Raw genomic sequence first — 21,921 nt, forward strand, 5'->3', positions numbered from 1 at the left:
AGATGAACTGTGACATGAGTAATAACCATAATTTCCACCAGTTGTTTATGACAAGTTCACTAAAACTGTTTTAAAAATCAATTCTAGGGGCCCAAACAAAACAACAAACTGCATTAAACAACCATTCCAGACCAATGTAATAATTGCCGTTGTTAAGTTAATAAGAATAATAACTTGTGCAGCAAAAGCAAATAGTAAATATAAAAGGCCCTGCTGCAGATCTGTGGATGATTATTAAAGACAGAAATACACACATTTTAAATGTTTTTCTAAATTCTCTTTTCCCACAGGGGAGAGTTAAGTTTAATGTTAGGGTCGCCTGTCAACATGCTACACTTCAGAACTGACCTGTTCACATATGTGCTGCATTTATTTATGGACTGTGTGCAAAATGTAGTTTGATTTACTACAAGGAGAATTGGCTTTGCTGTATAATCTGCAATTCTGTGTAATGTGACTACCACACACACACACACACCTGGTCACATGCATTGGTCTCACATATTACCTGTCTTCTCTGCTCTACTATTTTATGAAATATGTTTATGTATTATGTGTACAGTTATCTAACCCAATTCCTATAAATAAAAGTTCTCAGTGGAAACTATTTCTTATTATCCTAAAGGATGTTGCTGTAACCACATGCTCTGGGTTGCTTTGTTTGGAAATGTCACGGTTTTGTCTTGTTGAATAAACAGACATTTTCTGTGGACTGTGGTGTCCGTGTGCTGTACGCTGACACGATGTGCTGACTTTCGACACCAGCTTATTCCCATGAGAGTGATTCTGATGAAATGCGTTATTACAGAAACCAGTGCATGAATTAGAAACGAACAGCAGATGGCGCCATTTTGTACGGCCGTAGGAAAACTTGGAAATCGACAACAAACTGGTCAGAACGCATTTCATAGCACATTATTCACAGAGAAGAACAAGATCATTTCAAGGATATACTTGAAATCAGTAGGTTAAAAAAACATAAAACTGTTTATTAGTTCTACATTCTGAAAAATGTTTAAAGATACATAAATCCCAGATCATAATCACAACATTTAAATATCTTATGGCTGCAGTTTAACTTGAAGTCCAGATGGAAAATCATTTTCATGAGTCGTTTCTGAGCTCCCCAGTATTTAAGCTGAAATGCGAAAACAAGCAGAATGGTCTGGGGGTATAGACCCAGCATCAGTGAGCACTGCCAACCATCCGGGCCCAGAAGTGAAGTAATCCATGTGTTATTGTTAGCACTGTTAAACACTGAGTGACTGGAAGACTGATAAGCCCACCTCTATTAGCACACTTTAATGGAGCAGTGAGATCAATACAAGCCATTAACTAAGGCTATGTGTGCACAGATTTATATAAATTAAGAGGTAGTCACTGGTCACATTCAGGGTAAGAACAGTGTTCAACAACACAAGGTTCTTAAGATTCACTAAGAGGGCAGAAATAAAGAAATTTAATTCACAAATGGATGTTGTATATGACCATTACTCTGCCATTGGCAGTAGCCAATCCAGCAACAGCCCATATCATGAAGTCCCTAAGTGGCTACAGGCAATATGTAGTCATGAAAGGCAGATGGCAGCTTTATACAAAGGTTTGAAGTTTAAAAGGCTCATTCCCCTGCATATCTGTGAACTGCAAAACACATGCCATTCGCTCAGTTGCCCGAGACAGCTGTTTTCCAGTTCATAGTGTTTCACATCCTCGCGGGCTGACCTCAGAAAGACTGCATTATACAACGCGGACTGAGAGCGCCACATGGCTATTACTGTCATGCTTTTACACACTCTCACATTCTCTCATAACCTCTAGTGGGATACCAATAAATGATATGCTGGAAACGGATACACTGAGAAAGTCACCTGATCTAATACAGCTCAGAATGTGGAATCTGTATACAGCTGTTATTGTACTCCTAGTTTAATCTGACATATCTGATGGTCAGGGATAATGGGAGGTTTAACTTCTGCCATAATATTTGTCCAATAATTACTCAGTTGGAACAGTAATCTAAAACTTATGGAACATATTATTTGGATATAGTTACAAAATAAATGATTGAGCCCTACGCATAAGAGGAATACCCTGACTCCAAATCTGATGTTCTCTGTACAGAGAGAAGTGCTGGTGATGTAGCTCCAGTTCATGTTTCACACAAGATAAGTGATATGTAATCATATAATATGCTGCTGTATTAATTTTAAAAACCCTTGAATTGACTGTTGTTTTACTAGACTCTCCCTAGAATTCCCCCTGAGGACTCCAGACATGACCAGAAGGAAAGGGAATGAAAAATACAGTAGTAAAACTCTCTAAAATAAATAAAAACCCAATATCAGCACAGACATTGCTTTCTGAGGCAAGGGATAGCCTGAAGGCAGAAGCCGATCTTCATTATAGCGATGTACTCACCAGAGTTCAGCTCAGCCTCGCTGGAAAGGGGGCAAGACTCTGCCAACTCAAGCTGCTATCCTCGCAAAACTGCCGTCACATTTGTGTAAGCTCAAGAGCGATATTCGGAGACATCGTTACAGTCTTTGCTTACAAATCTGATGCAACAGATTTACAGTTAATGCACTTCTCAAACAGTGTGCATTAAGAGAACAGACAGCTTAGGCTGGCATTCGCCAAGCTTTTAAAGTAAAAGTAAATTTGGACTGACATTGTTTCCGTTCTTTCCAAATACTGTAATTAGAAATGTACATCAGCTGATGTCCTTTGTGTTCAAATGTATTCAAATTCTGGTACAACAAGTTTTCATGAGAAGGCAGCAAAATTTTAGTATAGCATTTCAATTAGGCATGCACACTGGACCTATTTAACACTCAATACTGTGTCACTACATGCAGTAATTATACTTCTAACCCTATAAGTTAAATATGAAATTACTGGAAGTGAATGACATTGAGTGGAAATATATTGTAACACAGATACTATTAGGGCCTTATTTTTCATTTTCTTCAAAATATTTTGAAACTGTCATCAAAGCTAATTTGGTTGAAATATTACAGAGTATCTTTTTATCTGTTTAATCTGTACAATTATAAAGTAAAAATGCAAGGTGTGCAAGAAGCTTAGATTCAGCCAATTCATAGGAACAAACACAACTACACTCAAAACAAATTTGAGTTGTACAGTATGACAGTTCCTGCCCATGTTGTAAGTACAGTTTTGCAACATAACATGCAACATGCAACACACACACACACACACACACACACACACACACACACACACACACATCTATCTGTAAGTGCTTCCATACAGTGCTGAAAGTAGATTTAATTAATTTGATGAGGAAATTAGGACAATTATCCACCAACAGGTGGCAGTGTGTGCACTGACAAAATCAAATCCAGTCCAACAATGGGATCTATGAGGGGGTTGAAGTGGGGCTCCATTTAGTCATAGTTTAGTCACGTGACTCTGACATCTCTTATGTAAGCTCTGTCACAGCCATGTGCAGAGGAAGTGACCCTATTCTGAACACGCTTTAATCTATAACAATAACCAACAATTTAGTACTCTTTATAACTAATGTATATATACGCTCACCGAGCACTTTATTAGGAACATTTTTACTTTATTACACCTATCTACTAATGTGATTATCTAATCAGCCAATTGTGTGGCAGCAGTGCAATGCATACAATCATGTAGATACGGGTCAGGAGCTTCAGTTAATGTTTACATCAACCATCAGAATGGGGGAAAAATGTGATTCGAAGTGACTTTCACCGTGGAATGATTGTTGGTAGCAGACAGGGTGGTTTGAGTATCTCAGAAACTGCTGATCTCTCGATATTTTCACGCACACTAGTTTTTAGAGTTTGCTGGTGTAAAATGGTGCAAAAAAGCAAAAAATAAATAAAACCAGTGAGCAGAAGTTTTGCAGACAGGAATAATACCAAATAAAGTGTTCACTGAGTGTGTGTGTGTGTGTGTGTGTGTGTGTGTGTGTCTATATATGTAATTCTTTGTTAGCCAAATGCATTGCATTATTTAAGAACATTTTAGAAGAGCTGTAGGACAGTTCATGTGGAGAAAAATAAATGAGAAATACAAGCATTTCTAAGACGATCAGCTTTGCAGTTGACAACAGGCACTTTTACACAAACTGCATATTGCATCATGGCCTCCCAGGTTTCAATAATTTAAACTTGAACAACAGATTATCTTGACACCCCTTGAATTGAATGTCTGTATGCTGTTGTGTTGAGAAATCTGTTGTGAAATAAGGTTTGAGACATGTGGGGAGCCCAATTATTTCAGGGTGAATCACTCGTAGGACGTGTGGAATAGTATTTTAAAAGGCAAACCTTGGTGTAACTAAACCCATCTGTTTTCAAAGAGAAGTTCAGCAACTGCCCTGCTGTTCATCATCTTCCTCTTTTTAACAAAACCATTATTTTAGACTGAGTGAGAAGTTATTTCCACATTTGCATCTATCTCATTGTGCCAATAAGAAAAGGAATACAGACAAATATGGAATAGCCTCATTATTGTGTGGTTATACAAATGGCGGGCATTATTGGTTAATCAACTTGATTTTGATGTAAAAAATGTACCTACACATGATCAAGTTAAATTCTATTGTCCCCGAGTAGCAAACTCAAAAACCAGTCACTTCAGTTGAACATTGTAGATGCTGAGCATTTGTTTCTCATCGATTTAAAAAAAATGAATGTCGGTTATTTTGAAAATAAAATACGGAAATCACTGAAAATCGTACTACTCCCACTGGCTCTGTGGTTTCAGCTGTCACCGCCTCTTCTTCGTGCTCTTTCTCAACCGAACAGAAGGTGAATCGACATACGGACTGTCATTTTTTCTAACCTATCAGAGTGCCGCTATATCTAAACGTAGGCTTGGCACACCAATCGTTAGCTGGCTACAATGGGAAGGGTCGGCCAAAGCCAAAGGTAGGTTGTCCGCCAGGCGGATTGGGTAATAACAAACCAAACCACCCACTTATTTGTACAGAGAGTCAGGAGTTCGAAGTTTAACGGGGTGGAAGAAGCAATGGGACTGCACGATACGCACTGATTCTTCGTGATATTGTGCGAGGATAATCCATCTCTAGAATCTGGTTATGTTATGTTTATGACATTCACCGTAATTGCAGTTCGCCTGCATCTGTATTTTAACAGGCGGTGTGGTCGGCTGGCTAGCTAGCTAGCTACAAAGGGGAAGTACTGGCGTGTGGAGAGTAGAGGGGAGGGAGGTGTTTCGGCTGGTGTTTGAGAGGTAGCTAGGTAGCTAGCTAGTTACCCAGCCACCCAGCCAGGTATATAACGTTATCTAAACAAAGAGCTCTTGTGTAGCGGTTTCGCGCAGTAGAACCAATGTCGTTAGCGTGATAGGATTCTATTATATCGGAGTACGATTGTTAATTTGCTATATTTTCTTATTGCCCTATAGCGCGCATTGTTCGCGTGTTTTATTCGACTGCTGCCGTGTCCCCAGACGCTATTTGCTAGCTAGCTATACAGCCGTGGCTCTATCTCGCTTCCTCTTCAGCAAGCACTCGTCAGTTGTGGAAACATCGTTTTAATAAGGCACTAAATGCCCAAACGATGTGTAATGCTGTGATGCATTGCATATGAGCGCATATTGCATTACGCATGGTTCTCTGCACTGTATGTCATTCAAGTGATCGCTAGCTAACCTTCCAACCTAACTAGCTGGCGTTTACACTCGGAGCTGTTAACTAACTTTGCTGGTTACACGCTTGCTGCAGAATAGCTATGCAGGCGAAGCATATGGTCGGGATGAATAGATAGGGGAAGTTGCATTCAGAATTCCTTGTGGGATTTTCAGTGATAGCCTATAGGACTTTCCCCGGGAGGCAGACATTTGAATCAAGAAGAATGAAGAAGTTTTCTCGCATGCCAAAGTCGGAGAGTGGTGGGCTCGGTGGAGGATCCGGATCAGGGTCAGGTTCCGCAGTCGGCAACTACATCGGGAAGGTGTTCTCTGTCGGCCGATACCAGGTCACTGTGGAGGAACTTATTGCTGAAGGTATGTTTGCCTCCGTTACAGTCGCAGTCTCCGTTATAAACTCTGCGTGTTTTTGCTCACACCCACCCCTAGAAATTGTTAAATGTCCGCGGTCTGAAAACTGGTTTGAGAACGTACCAGAAGAATCTGTGGAATTACGTTTGTTAAATGATTTAATGCGTGTATGTATATGACCAGCTCTTTCGGGTTATATGGTGCGATGAGTGAGTAATTCGAGCGTAATACGTGCTAATGACTTAAACTGATCCAATTTACCGGCTCGTCACATGGGATAAACCAGTCCCGGTGACCTCATGTGCTGCCCCATGGACATTAGGCAGGCTCCTCTTTCCCTGCGGATTTCCCTACTCTTTTCCTAGCGTAAAACGGATATATCTAGCGAGCTCCAGTTGTGTTGCGTTATAGTGAACTTTTGTTTAAACTATGAGTTCAAGTTATGTTAAAAGTTCAAGTTCTAACCTACAGGACTAAGTGTTTTAAGGTACGTGGGTATGTTTTAAGGTATGTTATGCTTGGTTTGAGGGTACTTATTTCCAGTATGTTTTACTCCCCCTGGATAATTTGACTGTACAGGTCTTTGTGGTGGGATATGCATCGCCTTGCAACCTACTTATATGACAGAAGACACTGAAGTGTGATGTAGATCATCTCAAAGTTTTTATCTGAAGGGTCACTAGGTGATGTGTCCAGGCTAACTGGGGTGAGACCCAGTTTAGTAACAAGCTACTGGTGAACACCACCCTCGCCCTCAACACACGTGTTCACTCTTTTACACTGACGACCACTGTGTGCATGGTCTTTCATTAACTGCTTCATCTACACACTTCTAACTCTGTCTATGGCTCCTCTTCACCATCCAATAACAAGGGTTGGTGGTTTTCTCTGTTGGTTTACTCCCAGAATGCACATATGGGGGCTGTAGACTTGTACTCCCAAAATGCATCTGGGCGGTGTAGACTTGCACTCCCAGAATGCATCTGGGAGATGTAGACTCGCACTCCCAGAATGCATCTGGGAGATGTAGACTCGCACTCCCAGAATGCATCTGGGAGATGTAGACTCTAGGTCTACTTTTGCACTTGTTCTTGTGATTGATTTGCACTTTGTTGTACGTCGCTCTGGATAAGAGCGTCTGCTAAATGCCACGTAATGTAATGTAATGTAATGTAATGTAATGTAATGTAATGAAACCAGTCTGAGACTCACATGAATGTTCCTGTAATCTAACCGCCAGGATTGGTTTGGGTTGCATTGTTTAGCGGTTAAAGCTGCGTTTGGTCGTTGCATTTTGTGTTGCGTTTCCATTACGCTTGACAAACGAAGTTTTGTTATTGTTCAGCTTGTAGTATCACAAATTTTGTTTATCCAATGGTTTAAAGAACTAGGTTCAATATTCATACTCCCTAAACACCCGAACAGAAATCCCAATTTATAATTTTAAACATGATGAGCTTCCTCAATGGCCTTTGTGACAGACTACTGCATGCAATGTGCTGTGTTGTTCACACAATCTTGCTTCCTTGACAAAAAAACAAAACAAAAAAACTATGCTTTTGACACACAGGCGTGCCCCAGCAAGATAAGATTGACACTGCCTGCCGACCTTCTCTGTAATTGGGCAGTGTCTGATTGTGCCCGTCGGTTACAAAACGGCCAGTTCCTCAGACAAAAACAAGAACAGCGGGTCCTCTGTGGCCTGCCCTACAGAGCCTCAGCCCTGCATATGCCTACGCTCTCCAATGACCCTGTGCCACTTGCTGCAAGGACAGGGAAGTTGGTCTGCATGCACTGTCAGAGCCACGCTCGGTCACGCAGCCTGGCGGGACTTGTCATTTGCCGCTTGCGTGACTTTGCGCTGTGTACTCTGAGAATCGTGGGACATTTCATCTCGAAGGAGCCTTGTCCCACTAGAGCTTGTTTAAATCCAGACCGTGCAGTCATCAGAGAGCCAATCACGGGGGAGATGCTGGCAGCCAACATGGAACCTTAAACCCTTCTGAAGCAACTGTGATGTCATAAGTGTGACCGAACCACAGTTCTGTGGACCGAATTCTAAAAGAGCGAGTTCAAACTTCCTTCTTCCTGAGATTTGTGTTGAATGAGAATTGCCTTAAAAGGCACACCGGTCCATGACTTTGATATCATTACTTTGTTCTTTTGCTCATCCTGGGGTCTAAACAGTGGTTCGGCAGTATTGCAGGAACTTGGTCGTTTCCCCTCGCGCCTCTTAATGAAGTCTGACACCCTCTCCGAGGAGGATGTAGAAACAAGCTGATGGCTCCACATCAGCGGATGCATCTGTGTAGAAGGCAGTTAGTTGTTGTTTTTTTTTTTTTTCTTGAAGTCAGCTCCTGCAGGAGAGTATGTCCCTGACTGTCCTTTCCACGGTTTTAGCGGGTGCTGCGGTACATCGTGACCCGAAGTCGCTTGATCCCGAAGGTGCGATCATCCCATTGCTGTCATTCTGCAAACTGGAAGACCCGGTGCTTTTGTTGTTGGAATTTCCCCCTGCAGAACCAGTCTCGGTGACAATAACTGCACCCGGCTTGAAGTTTACACAATTTCCCTTTGGTTATTTGGGGATGGGGGGGTGGGGGTAGTTCAGGCAAGCATTTCTCAATAGAGGGAATTAAGCTTTTTGTTTTGTGTTCCTTTCAAAAGGACCCAAGATGACTTTGCAGTACCCCTGGGGCCTGTTATACCAGTGTGTCAGCAGGTACTCCAGCCTGAAACTGGCCTGTCAGCCCTGCTCTGTCTGACTCGCAGATAGGCAGACCTTTCTCCTGAAAGCCTCTTCCCCTTCCCGCTGTAGAGGCGGCTGCTGACTCATCTGCATTAGCCCTGTACTCCTGAGGTTACCAACTCAGGGATCCAACCAGGTGTGTGTGTGTGTGGTGTGTGGTGTGTGGTGTGTGGTGTGTGGTGTGTGGTGTGTGTGGTGTGTGTGTTGTGTGTGGTGTGTGTGGTGTGTGTGGTGTGTGTACAGGGCAAACATTCTCTCTTAATATTCCCTATCTTCCAGTAAATGGGATCACGCACTGCTGATTTCTCAGTCAACACACCGCCCTGCTCCGGAACACTGCCGGACCTGCTGCTTCCTTGTCACCACTATTTCTGTGTTGAAGATTCTTGGAAATGTTGGCAAAACTCACTTGCATCTGTGCTGCTGCAGGAGTTCCCTGCCCAGTCCCCGTCATGCCCAGTCCCCGTCATGCCCAGTCCCCGTCATGCCCAGTCCCCGTCATGCCCAGTCCCCGTCATGCCCAGTCCCCGTCATGCCCAGTCCCAGTCATGCCGGAGGTACATGACTGGGCCCTGGAAGGTGCTTCAAGCCCTGTTGTTGTAATAAGATCCACACAGCTGTTGGGCCCTTGAGCCAGGCCTGCTCCAGGGGGGAATTGTTCCCTGCTTATTCTGATCAACTGTTAGCTGCTTCTGGTAAAAGTGTCAGCTAAATAAGAAATTATATTATTATGATTATAGTTTCACTTGCTGGTCTGCTCTCTAACAATGGAAACAAGTACACTGCAACAAGTTTGAAAATGTACCCGAGAAAATAACTTCTCAGAGCTACAGTTGTAACCAGGGCAGGACCACAGTGGTTGGTGCATACCCAAAACCCACCTGCCAATTTCACTGTTTTACCAGACAACGGGATATTTAGAATAGAACCGGACCTCCTAGTGATGGGTGGTTACCTGCCAAAGTGGCTAGTAGAATTGGCAAACTTATCAAATTTACCAGCTTTTGGCTGGTGGCTGGGGTTCATTTTGAACCCCGATTGTAACTGTCGACAGCGTCTTTCCTCGTTCTGATGATTGTGAATGCGCTGACTCAGCAGTGGCCCCACTGATGAGTCCAGGTGGAGACTCCAGGGTGGTGCTGTCAGAGACTGAGGCGGGGCGATGTAGGCCTCCCCCTATGGGAGTGCTGATGCCGCGCTGAAGCTGATGACTGTCATCCTGGGCTGTGTGTGTTCTGCCTCAGTGTGCACATGACTGCACAAACACGCTGGTGTTCTCCAGTGTGGCTTTAGCTGAGTGTACAGTACTGGCCCCCAAACTATACTGTCCTTTAACGGAAGTTAAAAATGAGTTTAATGTCTATGTACCCGAGTAAGGCTTCGCTCGTACGTTTTTTTTGAGCTTTTCGCAAAATGTTAGGATGGAAGGTCAACAGGATTTTGATGCAAAGCATTTTCATTTTGACTTGAGAACCAAGTCAAAAGTAGTTGTTTGTGCATAAGGGAGATAGGGTGTGTGCGTGCTTGTGTACACGTGTGTGTGTGTGTGTGTGTAAGGAAGAGAGGATGTGTGTGTACATGTGTGTGTACATGTGTTTGTAGGTGTGTGTGCTCGCGCGTGTATGTACATAGAGCTTTTGGCCTGTTTAAAAGGCAGCCATAAGGCAGGTCTCTGCGCTGCTCAGGCTGTGTAACCTGAGCCACAGGCTGACTGAGATAACACTGACTGCTGTAAGACTGCACAGCTCTGCTGCAGAAAGATGCTCCACCAAACATAATGTACACAAAGCTGCTCAAACGGTGCCAATGCTTCATGTAAATATGAGTGCTATGTGTGTTTGTGTATACGCAAACATGCGTGCTCAAGCTTAGTTCAGTTTTGCCAGTGCTGTTTACGGATATACACTTTAAATAAGAGTGTGGTTTGGGCCATTAGATGTACAGTTTTTTGTTTTTGAAAACCTTGACTCCATTTTGTCGAAGACTTTATGGGACTGTTTATCATTAAAAAGTGCTGTCTGCATTGAAAAAGAAGGAAAAGATGCTCTCTAAGATTACAGTGGTCATACTTAAAATGTTTTTTTGCATCTAGTTAACATTATTAACACCACCTTTAAGTCGGCTTTAAGTCTCAAAGATGCATTACCAGGAGATTCAGATTGTCGATGATGTTTTTCGCATGCTCTGTTCAATGATTCACTGCTTGAGTGGTTTTAGCCCCACGCGGAAGGAAGATGAACAAAACATGCAGGCACAGGGTGTGCTGGCTTTTGTTGTTACTCAGCACTTAATTGATCAGTGAAAGCTGTTAATTACATAGTTACCTCTCCTCACCTTGTTTCTTGGATCTGAATTGGTTTCTGCTATAAAGGCAAAAACAAAAACCAGCACGCCCTGCGTCTCTCCAGGACCAGGGCTGGGGACCTCAGCACGCCCTGCGTCTCCAGGACCAGGGCTGGGGACCTCAGCACGCCCTGCGTCTCCACGACCAGGGCTGGGGACCTTAGCACGCCCTGCGTCTCCAGGACCGGGGCCACAGGGTTTTCCGTGGTGCATCTACACTGTCAGCGTGCTGTATGAGCGATGAATGAGAGGATGCGTACTGTATGAGGGATGAATGAGAGGATTGTCTCTGTTGTCCTGTCCTCGTACGGCATGAAGAAGAGCGCTGGTACTGTACGGCTCTGTGCCCAGGCTCCGGAGCAGAGGCCGCTGGCTTTGTGTTTGCTTATCCAGGCTTACTGTTTTGATTGTCCGTGCGAGACATGGTGCCTTTGTGTTATTGCTAATAAATATTTGAAGCCACTCGCTGTCCGCTATCCTCCTTTTCATAGGCGCCGCTGGGAGGAGTCCGCGACGGGACTGTTCAGCAAGAATAAAAAAATCGAATAAATAAGAGCGCCGTTTGTGACTGTTCGGATGCCTTCCTGGAGCGTGTTTGCCTATGAGCACAAATACACCAGCTAAAAACGCCCACGTCTATCGATTGTCCGTGCGTGTCATTCGGTGCGAGTTCCCCAGTGTGTGTTTTGAAAATACTGCATTTAATGGCACAAGTATTGCAGGACCTGTATCCACGTGACGCCTAATTGACTTGTAAATAAACCGAAATAACTTTTATTACTGTGCTACCATCCTGTTTTAAAAAAGTTTACAGGGTATTTGTTGGTCTAAAGCAGCCCCTGGATAGCAGAATTAATTGCTTGAAGTAGTGAGAAGTCTTAACAGCTTCTTGTTTTAACATGTTTAAATGTAGCTGAACTATTTTGATCAGTGGTTATGCCAGTTCCTTTGCAGTGTGTTGATGGTCAGATGTTCAGAAGGTCATTGGCTCAGTTGCAGTCCTGCCTCTTTTAGTTCTTCTGTTTGGCTTCATCTTCATACAGAAAAAAAAGGAAAAGGTGAATCAGTGTGCCGTTTTCAACAGGGCCATACAATAATATTTGTAAATTTAATCATTTCCCTGGATCTGACCGTTAAAAGGAACACGACCAGTCTTTGTGTCCTGGTAGTATCGGCACACAGTTCTGGGCAAATGATTTTGAGTGGAATAATTTTGTGGTGGACTGTGGCTAAAGTTAAGCAATTTTGATATGATTGACCCATGTCTTTAAGATCTGTGTGTGAAAGCTTGTGATAATTAATTTCAAAACCCTTAAACCGTTGGCCATGTTTTATTTTTTGTTGCAATGATTACATTTGGGTGAAGTTAAAATGGTCTTCGTGTGAAGAGGGGCTGCTCTGTTGTCCTTGAGCTGTGACAGAACCGTGGCTATGTTCTGTAAGATGGCCCCCGCTGGCTGTGGTTGGAGGACCTCATCTCCTGGTTTCAGAGCTGTGAGGGGTCTGCTCTGGGACAGGGGGACCAGGACAGATGTTTTGGGAGGTGAGTGTGGCACACTTCTGATGCAGTCGCCTCACTTCAGATCTGCAGCGAGGGAGAGAGAGACCGAGATAGAGGGATAGATAAGATGAGATGTACTTTACTGAACCCTGTGGGCTAATGTGTCCTCTGTGTTTGACCCATCCTAGTTACTCAGGAGCAGTGGGCAGCGCAGTGCCTGGGGACCAACTCCAGTTCAGAGGCCAGTGCCTTGGTCAAGGGCAAGGAGCACACCTAACCTGACATGTATGGAAACTAGAATACAGCACGCAGATGCAAGGCAAGAGTGCTAACTGCTACAGCACGGAGAGGGAGAGGAAGTTTTATTTCTCCTAGAAGGATGGAAAACACAGCAGAGTCTCAGATGAAAGAGGTGAAGTGTGCTGCTTGGATTTGAACCTCCACCTACTGAGTGACCTTTTCTGGTGTACATGTGTGCCAGAGGTGAGAGGTGGGAGGTCACAGGCGTGGAGGACGGGGTCAGTGTTGTTTACGAGCTCTCCCCTCAGCAGGAGTTCACTCAGTCCCAGCGCAAGCCTTCTGCTCCACTGGGTTACGGAGAGGACATCTCTTCATTGCTATTCTCTCCTTTACTGCCAAATATTGGCATAAAAGCAAGTGAAATAGTTTAGTGTTCAATAACATAACTCGCATTATGTGTAACATACATGTAATTTAACTTTAGCTACAGTACAATTGTCTTTATGTTTAATGAGAAGCTGGTACTTATGATAGTTTTAAGCACGATTACTGCCCAGTGATATTTCGCCTGTAACAGGCTTCACGGTGCAGCAGGACTTGAAGGTGAAGTTGTTTATTCTTGACAATGGGACTCAAATTGGGTGGACCGCAGTTATCAGAAATATTCTGAACATTCCACTCAGAAGTATCTAACATCTACTCCCTCCTAATACCCAACTCTCTGAATTCTGAAAGTGTAACTCAATCGGAACGAGCAGCTGATTTTGAAATTATTTTTGTAAAACTCTGGCAGCACCGAACACCAACTGGTTTGAATCTCCCTTGTTGCGAATGGACACACCCTGCTTTTAGACCAATCCCCCTGGAGACATGGCAGTCCTCCTCGGACCCATGATCCGCGTTTCAGCGTCATCGGTTCGGCTGGGGCCCTGTCGTACGGGCGGGTAAACCCCGGAGATTTACCCAGAAAAACAAACAAGACCTCGCCGTGTGGCTGCAGAGCTTATACTGTCTCATCCAGAGACCTCGATCCAGTGCCTTACACCTGCGTCTGTTACCGTACGTTCACACACACTATCATTTCTCCCAGAGAGACTGCCGGCTCAGTGTGGTGTGAGCTACGGTTTGTAAACACCGCGGCCCGTGCCCCTCTGCTCGTGGGGTCCCACGTTAATCCCCCTCCCCCCTCCCCCCTCACGGAGCCCCGGGGGCCGGCCCTGAGAGGGAATCACCCCCCAGCCCCCAGCATCATTAGCCTGCTAAAGCCTGGTCCCTCATGCCCCTGCGCTGAAGGTCCCCAAAGACGTCCGTGGTACATAATACATGGAGAGAGGGAGGGAGGGAGAGAGAGACAGGGAAAGTGGGAAAGACAAATGGAGGGAAAGGGACGGACTGTGGGAAAGAGAGAGAGACATTCTCGTTATTTAGCTGATGCTTTTAATCAAAATGAGTAATCGACTTACAGTTGATTAGACTAAGCAGGGGACAATCCCCCTGGAGCGATGTGGGGTTAAGGGCCTTGCTCAAGGGCCCAACAGCTGTGCAGGTCTTATCATGGCTACTCTGGGGCTTGAACCACCAACCTTTGGGCCCAGCCACACATCTTAGCCACTAGGCTTCAGGCTGCCCCAGGGAGAGGCGCATCGCGGATCACCCGCTTCGAGGCGGGATTTTACAGAGCACAGGTTTGGGGGAGTGTTATTCACACGTGCCGGCAGGAGTAACACGGTGAGAGCTGGTGAGAAGTGGGTCATTCAAGTCCCTGCTAGCTCCAGCAGCACTTCCACGTCTTCAGCTGAAAACAGTCTTTTACACATTCAGCTGTCAAGACTCTTTCTGTTACCACTGCAGTGTCATTGTATTTAATCCCTGTAGCTTTTCATTGTATTTTTTTAACGTAGTGTTGTGTGTGGACTACCGGTGGTATTGTAAGTACTGGTAGTCATGGAACACCCCATTCTGTAGTTGTGGAATAGTCTCCTTTTATGCCATTTCTGTCTTGAACTTGCATCACAATCCTCTGGTAAAGTGTCGTTTGAAAAAAATCTGCACAAATGCCATATCAAAGCAAGATTAAGAGGATGAGATAAACCACCTTGTGTGCGGTTGTGTGTGTGTCTGTCGGTCTATGCGTAGGTTATACATGTAGTCTGTACGGTGAGAGCAGCAGAGCCAATCATGGCGTCCCTGCTCCAGCTTGCCCTTGTGGGCTGAGGCTGAGACTGCCGCTTTGAGGATAGAGAGCGGATCGGTCTCATCCTCTCTAACAGGCCCATAAACGCTGGCCCGTTTGGCTCCAGTAGAGCAGTGCCGCTGGCCTCTGGGGTCTGGCTCGAGGCTGGGCGCCGGGGTTGAGTAATAAGGATATTTACCAAAATAAGCAACCGGATCCCCCAGGGACCAGTGTGTCTAAAACGCGCATTTGTCTCAGGGAGCATCCCCCATACAAGGGTTTGGGATTGTTAGCTTTTCTTTTGTCTCATCCCGATCCCACCATCGGCTTGCACGGTCCCGTTTTAAAGCGTAGCGGGACCGCTTTATCTGGTTCGTTGGCGGTCTGATAGAATGCGGCCATTCGGTGGGTTCACACGACCTCCTCGCGCTCCGTCTCCTGGGCGATCCACCCAGATGTCCGCGGGGTTTGATGCTAACATGAAGGGACGCCTCTGCCAGATAAAAAAAGCCTTTAAACTAATGACTTTTTGAGTCACTTTTACAGTAATCTAGGCCATGTTCGCCTTGCTGTGCAGTGTTTAAAAAAAGAAATCGCTGCTGACAGAGACTGCATATTTCTCAATTGGATAGTAGAAACTTTCCAGAATTTGTGTTGGCATATTCAGCCGACTGACTTTGTTTCTAATTTCATTTCAGTATTTAAGCAATCCTACTTAACGGATTATGTAACTCCGTAGTCTTCCCTCCTGGCCTTGGAGAGCTGCGTGGTGAGCTGGTTTCGTTGTTACTCCACACTTAATTCAACAGTGAAAGCAGTTAACTCACCTCACCTGGTTTCTTGGGTTTTTATCGGTTGCTGATATTAAGGCGAAAACCAGCACATCCTGTGGCTCTCCCGAACCAGGAGTGAGGACCACTGGTTTAACAGACCCTCCCGGACACTGTCCACGGACTATTTTGAGGGATTGGTACGCAAGGGGTGTCAGTTGCATTTTGGGCCAAAATGAGTATTGTATATCAAAAGAAAGCACTTGATGAGATCTGTCCAGGCTCTGCAGTAAATATAGGGTGTGTCATCCTTTACTACATTGAAGTGAAGGGTAAAAACCTAAGGACTAATCCCAAAAAGTTTCCTGGGGTGGTTGAATGATTCCACAAGTTTTTGGAACTCTTGTTTTACAGCTCTGTTCCTGTTGATTGTGCAATTTTTAAAAGTTGCAAGACCTGCAGTTTCTTTTAGATCCATTCCACAAGGAGATACAGGAAGTGCAGCCATTGTGAATTGTAAAGGTTAGCCTGTGTGAATTCTCTGTTTTACAGATAGCCAATAAGGTAACATTATGGGTGTTGTGCATGTGGCCTATATTCTGTTATTAGACCACTGCTGTTATGGTTGGGCTGAGACAAGCCGTTGGAAGTATAAATGTATGACAGTAAGTGAACATTAACCTTGGCCACTGCAGTCATTGTTTACCGTATGCAATGCCTGCCATAGTTGTTGGTACTGTGTGTTCCTGCCTGACTTTTTAAAAGGTGCATGTGTCACAAGTAAAGTGTTTTATGATCTATCAATGCCTCTTTGCGGTTAATGTCGCTGTGTTTGGGGTGATATTGTAGTGCTTTTCAGTGATTGGAAAATTACCCATGCTCAAAGCAAAAGGGATTTAGGCTAAGTCTTAAAAAAGCATATTTCTCAATATGGCCTCCCGTGGGTAATATTTGTAGCTGTTGTGCAGTATCTGTGCAAGACAAAGCTTCGCTTGTGCGCTGGAGTTTAATTTCCCCAAACAGAGCTCTTCAAACACACCACCCCCGGCGAGAACGCGGCGAGCCCAGATAAAATATCTCCAGGCGCATCCCCCTTCGCCGTAAATTTCCAAAGACTGACGTTCTCCCGAGCAGGAGCACCGCTGGATTTATGGCGAGGAACGTTCCAGAAGAACGACAAGTCATCTCACGGTCCCGTCAGGAAGATACGGGCGAGTGCAGAATCTCTCGACTGCACACCAAAACCAGGCCCGCTCCTATTTTTAGGCTGTCGCCCTACTCTGGAGATAAATTTATGAGCATCATTATGGTGTAACTTTGGAACTCTCAGGGGGAAACAGATTAAGCAGTGTTCCTTGCAGATATTTGACTGCCTTGTGTGGCTTGCGGAAATGTGCTTTCATGTTTGCAGGAAAAAAAAAGCAGGAAAGATCTCACTCGAGGCCCAAGTATAGTTCAAACACCCAGACAAGGAATTTCTGCAGTGCTCCGTAATGAGGTTTATTTGATCTGAATCACGGTCTTCTATGTTCTGTTACAGTACTTGTGTGAAAAGACTGACCATGTCCTCTTATGACCTAAAATCTATTTTATAGGTTTGGTAGTGCATATACAAACTGTGATTAAGACTGTAAGATAGACGTGTGTGTTCCGATCATATTGTTGTTGAAATCGCTGCTTGTCACAGGTAAGAGTTGGGCCTAAGGTCTGGTTAACAATTAATGGAAAAAAAAAACCCCCCAAAAAATGGATTTTTTACATTTTATAAAAATAAAAATAAATAAAAAATTTAAATAGGTTGTGCTTTGTGCATTCCACCCTCTCATGCTGGTGCATTCACACACGCCGTGTTTAGTCCGGTTGAATCGAACCCTGGTGCGATCACCACCTTGTTGGGGTTCATTTGGGCAGGTATGAACACAGCAGTGGCACTCTGGTGCGGACCAGAACAAGGGGAACAAGACCACCTCTGTTTTTTTCCCCCTGGAGGAACACATTAAATTACCTACACAAACATTTGCATGCACGTGCCATTTGTTTACAAGGTATGGTCCGCTGTTTAATAATGCCGTATGCACACAATAAGAACCAAAGGGAAAGTGCAACATGTATGTTAGCATTAGTTCATGATCTGGAACAAAGCAAATTTTGAAAAGAACATTCCAAAAAAACCTACACTACAAAAGGGTTAAATAGGTTGTGCTTCGTGCATTCCATCCTGGGGCAAATGTAGACTTATTCTCATTCAGTGTAGAACCGTATTCTTGCGTTTCTCTAATTTGGGACTTAAAGTTTTTCAGAAGGTTGTGCTCGGTGCACTCGTGGTGACTTGTGAAATTGTCTACAGTATTTACACATTTGGACACACCCAATGACTGGACAACAGCTGAATGGTACGGAGGGAGGAGGGGGTGACACACCACACAACTTTTTCGGGTCGGTTAGGGTGAAGAGTCACCACCCCTGGACTCTTGGAGCATGACTTTTATAGTCAGTCTCTTCATCCTTGTGATGTGATATTTCCTGGTAAAACTCTGAGTCGAGTGGAATTTTAAAGGATTGATTCCACAGAAATGAAGTGGCAGCATATTTGTGTTACTGATGTAGAATATCTTTTTTATATATTCTTAAAGGTATATTTTTATTTTGTCTCTGTTATCCTATCCGTATCTGACGTGCATTAATTTAGCCTCTCTTACACTTAAGTCAAGGTCAAGTTCAAAACTGCAACAATGACAGACTGGTAGCTAGTAGTAGAAGCACAGCGTTTCCAATGGAGATGTTAACCAGTCAGTTTTTAAAAGATGTATCATGGACCTGCCTTGCTCTGTCAGGTGGCTTATTAGTTTCCATTTCATTGGTCTTTTGGTTTGAGTGAGCAGGGCTAGTGGTGTGATTGACGGCTCCTAGAAGCAAGGTTTTGTTTATGTAAAAACCCAGCTCTGAGTGCTCATTTCCCTCTTAAGGAAGCACTTCTCCATTGCTTTAATGTTCCCTGCAGACGGTGCCGTATCAGGTGGCCCAAACTGCAGACATTTTGCCTTCTTTGCTGAAATTAAACTGCGGGGTTTTCGGTGGTGAACTGAAGTATTTTAAGGTGACACACGTGTGGAAGCACTTAACAAACCTCTCCGGTGTGAAACCCTGCCACGAAGAATTCAGGAAATTCACTCCTGCAGTGTTTTTCTTTTTTCTGCTTCCAAGGGGGAAGCTCCACTGTGGAAATATTTTTCCACGCTCTGTTTTCATTTCCTCAGGGAAACGTTTTCTGTCTATTGCAAGCTGTTGAATCAAGGCTACAGAGTAAAGCTTCTATAGCTGTGTCCCACAAGCAGCCCTGGACTGAAGTTAGTGCAGTATATCTCGCCTGTGCTGCTGAATTTACTTTTGTCTGTTCCCAAAAACTAGCAGCGGTGGGAATCTGTTGCAGACCAATTCATCCGTGAGGAATACCATTTCCTGTGTCTAAATAAGTGGAGGGATGAGGAGAATTACAGGCCTCAAGAAAGGAATGAGCCCCTACAGGAAGGTCCCAGTGGGGGAACAAAAATGGAAAACCTGGAGAACTTGAATATCGGAGCAGTGGACTTTTCTCTGCAGAAAATATACAACTGTTGCGCATTCCAGCTTCCCCGCCGGGAAAGGAGGAGATCCTCGGCTTCATAAGCCGGAGGCGGAACAGCCTGGGGTCGGGTGTGTTCCCAGATTTACCCAGCATGCCGTGCAGCCGGCATGTCATCAGACCCCTATAGGAATGCGTATAGGACCGTATAGTCTAGGCCTCAGCTGCCTGACTCATTCCCATGAGAAAGTTGTGGAAAGAGCGTGTGGATGGAAGGGGGGGCTCTTGCGGGGAGGCTGGGGGAGGAAGGAAAGGACCTTCAGCTCTCCACTGTCGGCCCTGCGCCTCGTCCGCTTGTCCTTTGTGAAGACGACTGTCGGAGGAACGTGGGATGTAAAAGGGAAATGAGCCGAGGCTCAAACAGGTCTGTGCCGCCGTGGATCAGACTCGTAAATGGAAGAAGAGCACACTATGTTCGCGGGTTCCGCTGAAGATGAGCACTGAGCAAGGTCACCAGATGCCTCGCGTTCGGCGTATCACGCCGGAGCTGTAGCGGCCCGCTTCCGGTCGCTTCCGCCCGTTTGCGGTTGACCGCAGGAGTCCTAGCCGACAGAATCTCAGTCATTAGGCTTGTCGTTTGGTCCCTGGCCCCTCTGGGGACTGGGGACTGGGTGAGTGTGTGAAACCGCTTTGTCCTGTCTAAGTCTCGCTGCCTGTCCACCCTGTGAGGCAGATGTATTCATTTCTCAGACGCACTGTCTGATGGTCGTCTAAATATCCATTGCTTGTTAGAGACGCTGGTTGTGGGCTGACAATAAGGATGACGTTAGCTCGGGAGTTGTGTTTAATAATGAGGCGCAACCCCCGGCTGTGTGTTACAAAGCAGAGAGACTGGAGACTGAGTGTGTGGGAGTACCATCTGAAGCGGTAGGGTGGGGGAGGGGGTCAGGGGTCGGGGAGTGCCGGAGCACATACCCTGTCAGCGGTGACATCACCACGCTCTCTCATACAACATCTGCTGGGTTGACCGATAAGGATCAGCCCAAAGCTCTCTCGCTTCAGACAGGGCATCCCCCATCCCTCTGTGGGTATCTCCTTCCACTCCTCCATCCCCGGACCGCAGTGTTTTTGCCATGGCGACACAGGAGAAGTGTTTTTCCGTGCTCCCTGTGTTCCCTGGTTGTTTGGCTTGGTGATGTAATGATGGGGCTCGGCGTTGGAGCCCGGACAGGAAAATTCCGGAGCGATGACAGCGTTCCTCAGCTCGGAGCAGCGGCTGTGGCCTCCGGTCCTGCGGAAGGGGGAAGCTTGCTCTGTTTCTTCTTTCCGTGATTTAGCGCGTCTGTAGCTATCTTTGCGTCTCTAGGCCAATGAAATCGGAGGAGCTTGAATTAGTGCAATGCCCCTTCGCTCACTGACTGCGGGTGGTTGAGTACTAAAATGTTCATTTCTTCCCCCCTCCTTCAGTGGGACGGCACTCATTACATCTTAAAAACGTATTTTCCACATTTGGCAAATGTCAAATGTCAAGTCAAAATATGCACCAATAAAGGACGTGTACACCCAGCGCTGTATGCTTCTACACAACTGAATTCTAACTGAATTCTCTGGTTGAAGAACAAGGATGTGGCAGTTTGTTGAGGGGGGAGAAACAGAGCTACGATTATGACCATCGTGAGGGCAAATTCCATCTAGGTTAATACCTAAAGCTAACTAATTCAGATAACCCCTCTTCACAGAAACAATTGACCAGCTGACATTCATAGATTGATTAAATGAAGTGGCTGAAAAGATGCTCAGCTCTGTCCTCTTGGACCCTGAGCAGCTTTGTGTAGAAGTATTTAAGACTGAAGGCTTCGAGCTCCATAACGGCAGCCTTCAGCTTGTAACGACTGCCCAGTCATGTGAGAGTCCCAGTCCGGCATAACAGGACAGGCCGTTCTGTATTAGATCAGCACACGCGAGCGATCCTCCACGTCTCCCGGTCACATGACTGTCCCGCTGGCCCCTGAGCGCGGTGAGAACACTTTCCCTTTCACTCAGCACCATTCATCCGATTGGACGAAGCCCTGCAATGAACCGGCCAATCGCCGGCCCTGGGTGGACGACGAGCGGCTTGTTCGGCCACGCCCCCCGTCCTTTTCCCAGCCGGAGTGGGCGGGAGAAAAGCGGGAATACCACAGCAGCAGGGTGATTTATTAGGAATGCGTGCTGGCAGCATATGGCCTCGATCGGGAGCCAGCGGGCACGGCGATGACTCTCCGTCCCCTGCCCGTCCGCCACGATCCCACAGACAGGCAGGTAACAGCTGGTGCCGCCCAAAATCATTTCTCTTCCCCCCTCGCCCCTCTGAGAGACCCTCCCCCCTTTCCCCTGCTTGTCCACACTCACGACTTCTGCCTGAAGGGCTGCAGCTCGTCCACTCAAACAAAGCTGGCGGTATCCCAGCATGCACCTCATCACCCCTTTGCTCCATATATTGTGGAAGCCTTCCTGCCTCTCCTGGGGTACAGGACAGATTACAATCCCCAGTCTGTCGTGGGGCAGCTGGAAAGCTAGTTT

The 21,921-nt window shown here is 45.5% G+C and overlaps 1 protein-coding gene across 4 annotated transcripts in view; it reads left to right on the plus strand.

Moving 5' to 3' along the window:
* The first annotated feature begins 4,967 nt into the window (after positions 1–4,967).
* The window catches only part of bmp2k (BMP2 inducible kinase), a 47,536-nt gene continuing 30,582 nt past the window's right edge, over positions 4,968–21,921 (plus strand). For 3 of the 4 annotated variants that reach the window (XM_061259713.1, XM_061259716.1, XM_061259715.1), the window contains exon 1: positions 4,968–6,027. In XM_061259713.1, the coding sequence (XP_061115697.1) occupies positions 5,877–6,027 (151 nt within the window). In that variant the 5' untranslated portion in view covers positions 4,968–5,876. The remainder of the gene's footprint in view (positions 6,028–21,921) is intronic. The other variant, XM_061259714.1, reaches the window with a different exon arrangement.

Source organism: Conger conger, chromosome 11 (genome assembly GCF_963514075.1).
Source record: "Conger conger chromosome 11, fConCon1.1, whole genome shotgun sequence".
NCBI lineage: Eukaryota > Metazoa > Chordata > Actinopteri > Anguilliformes > Congridae > Conger > Conger conger.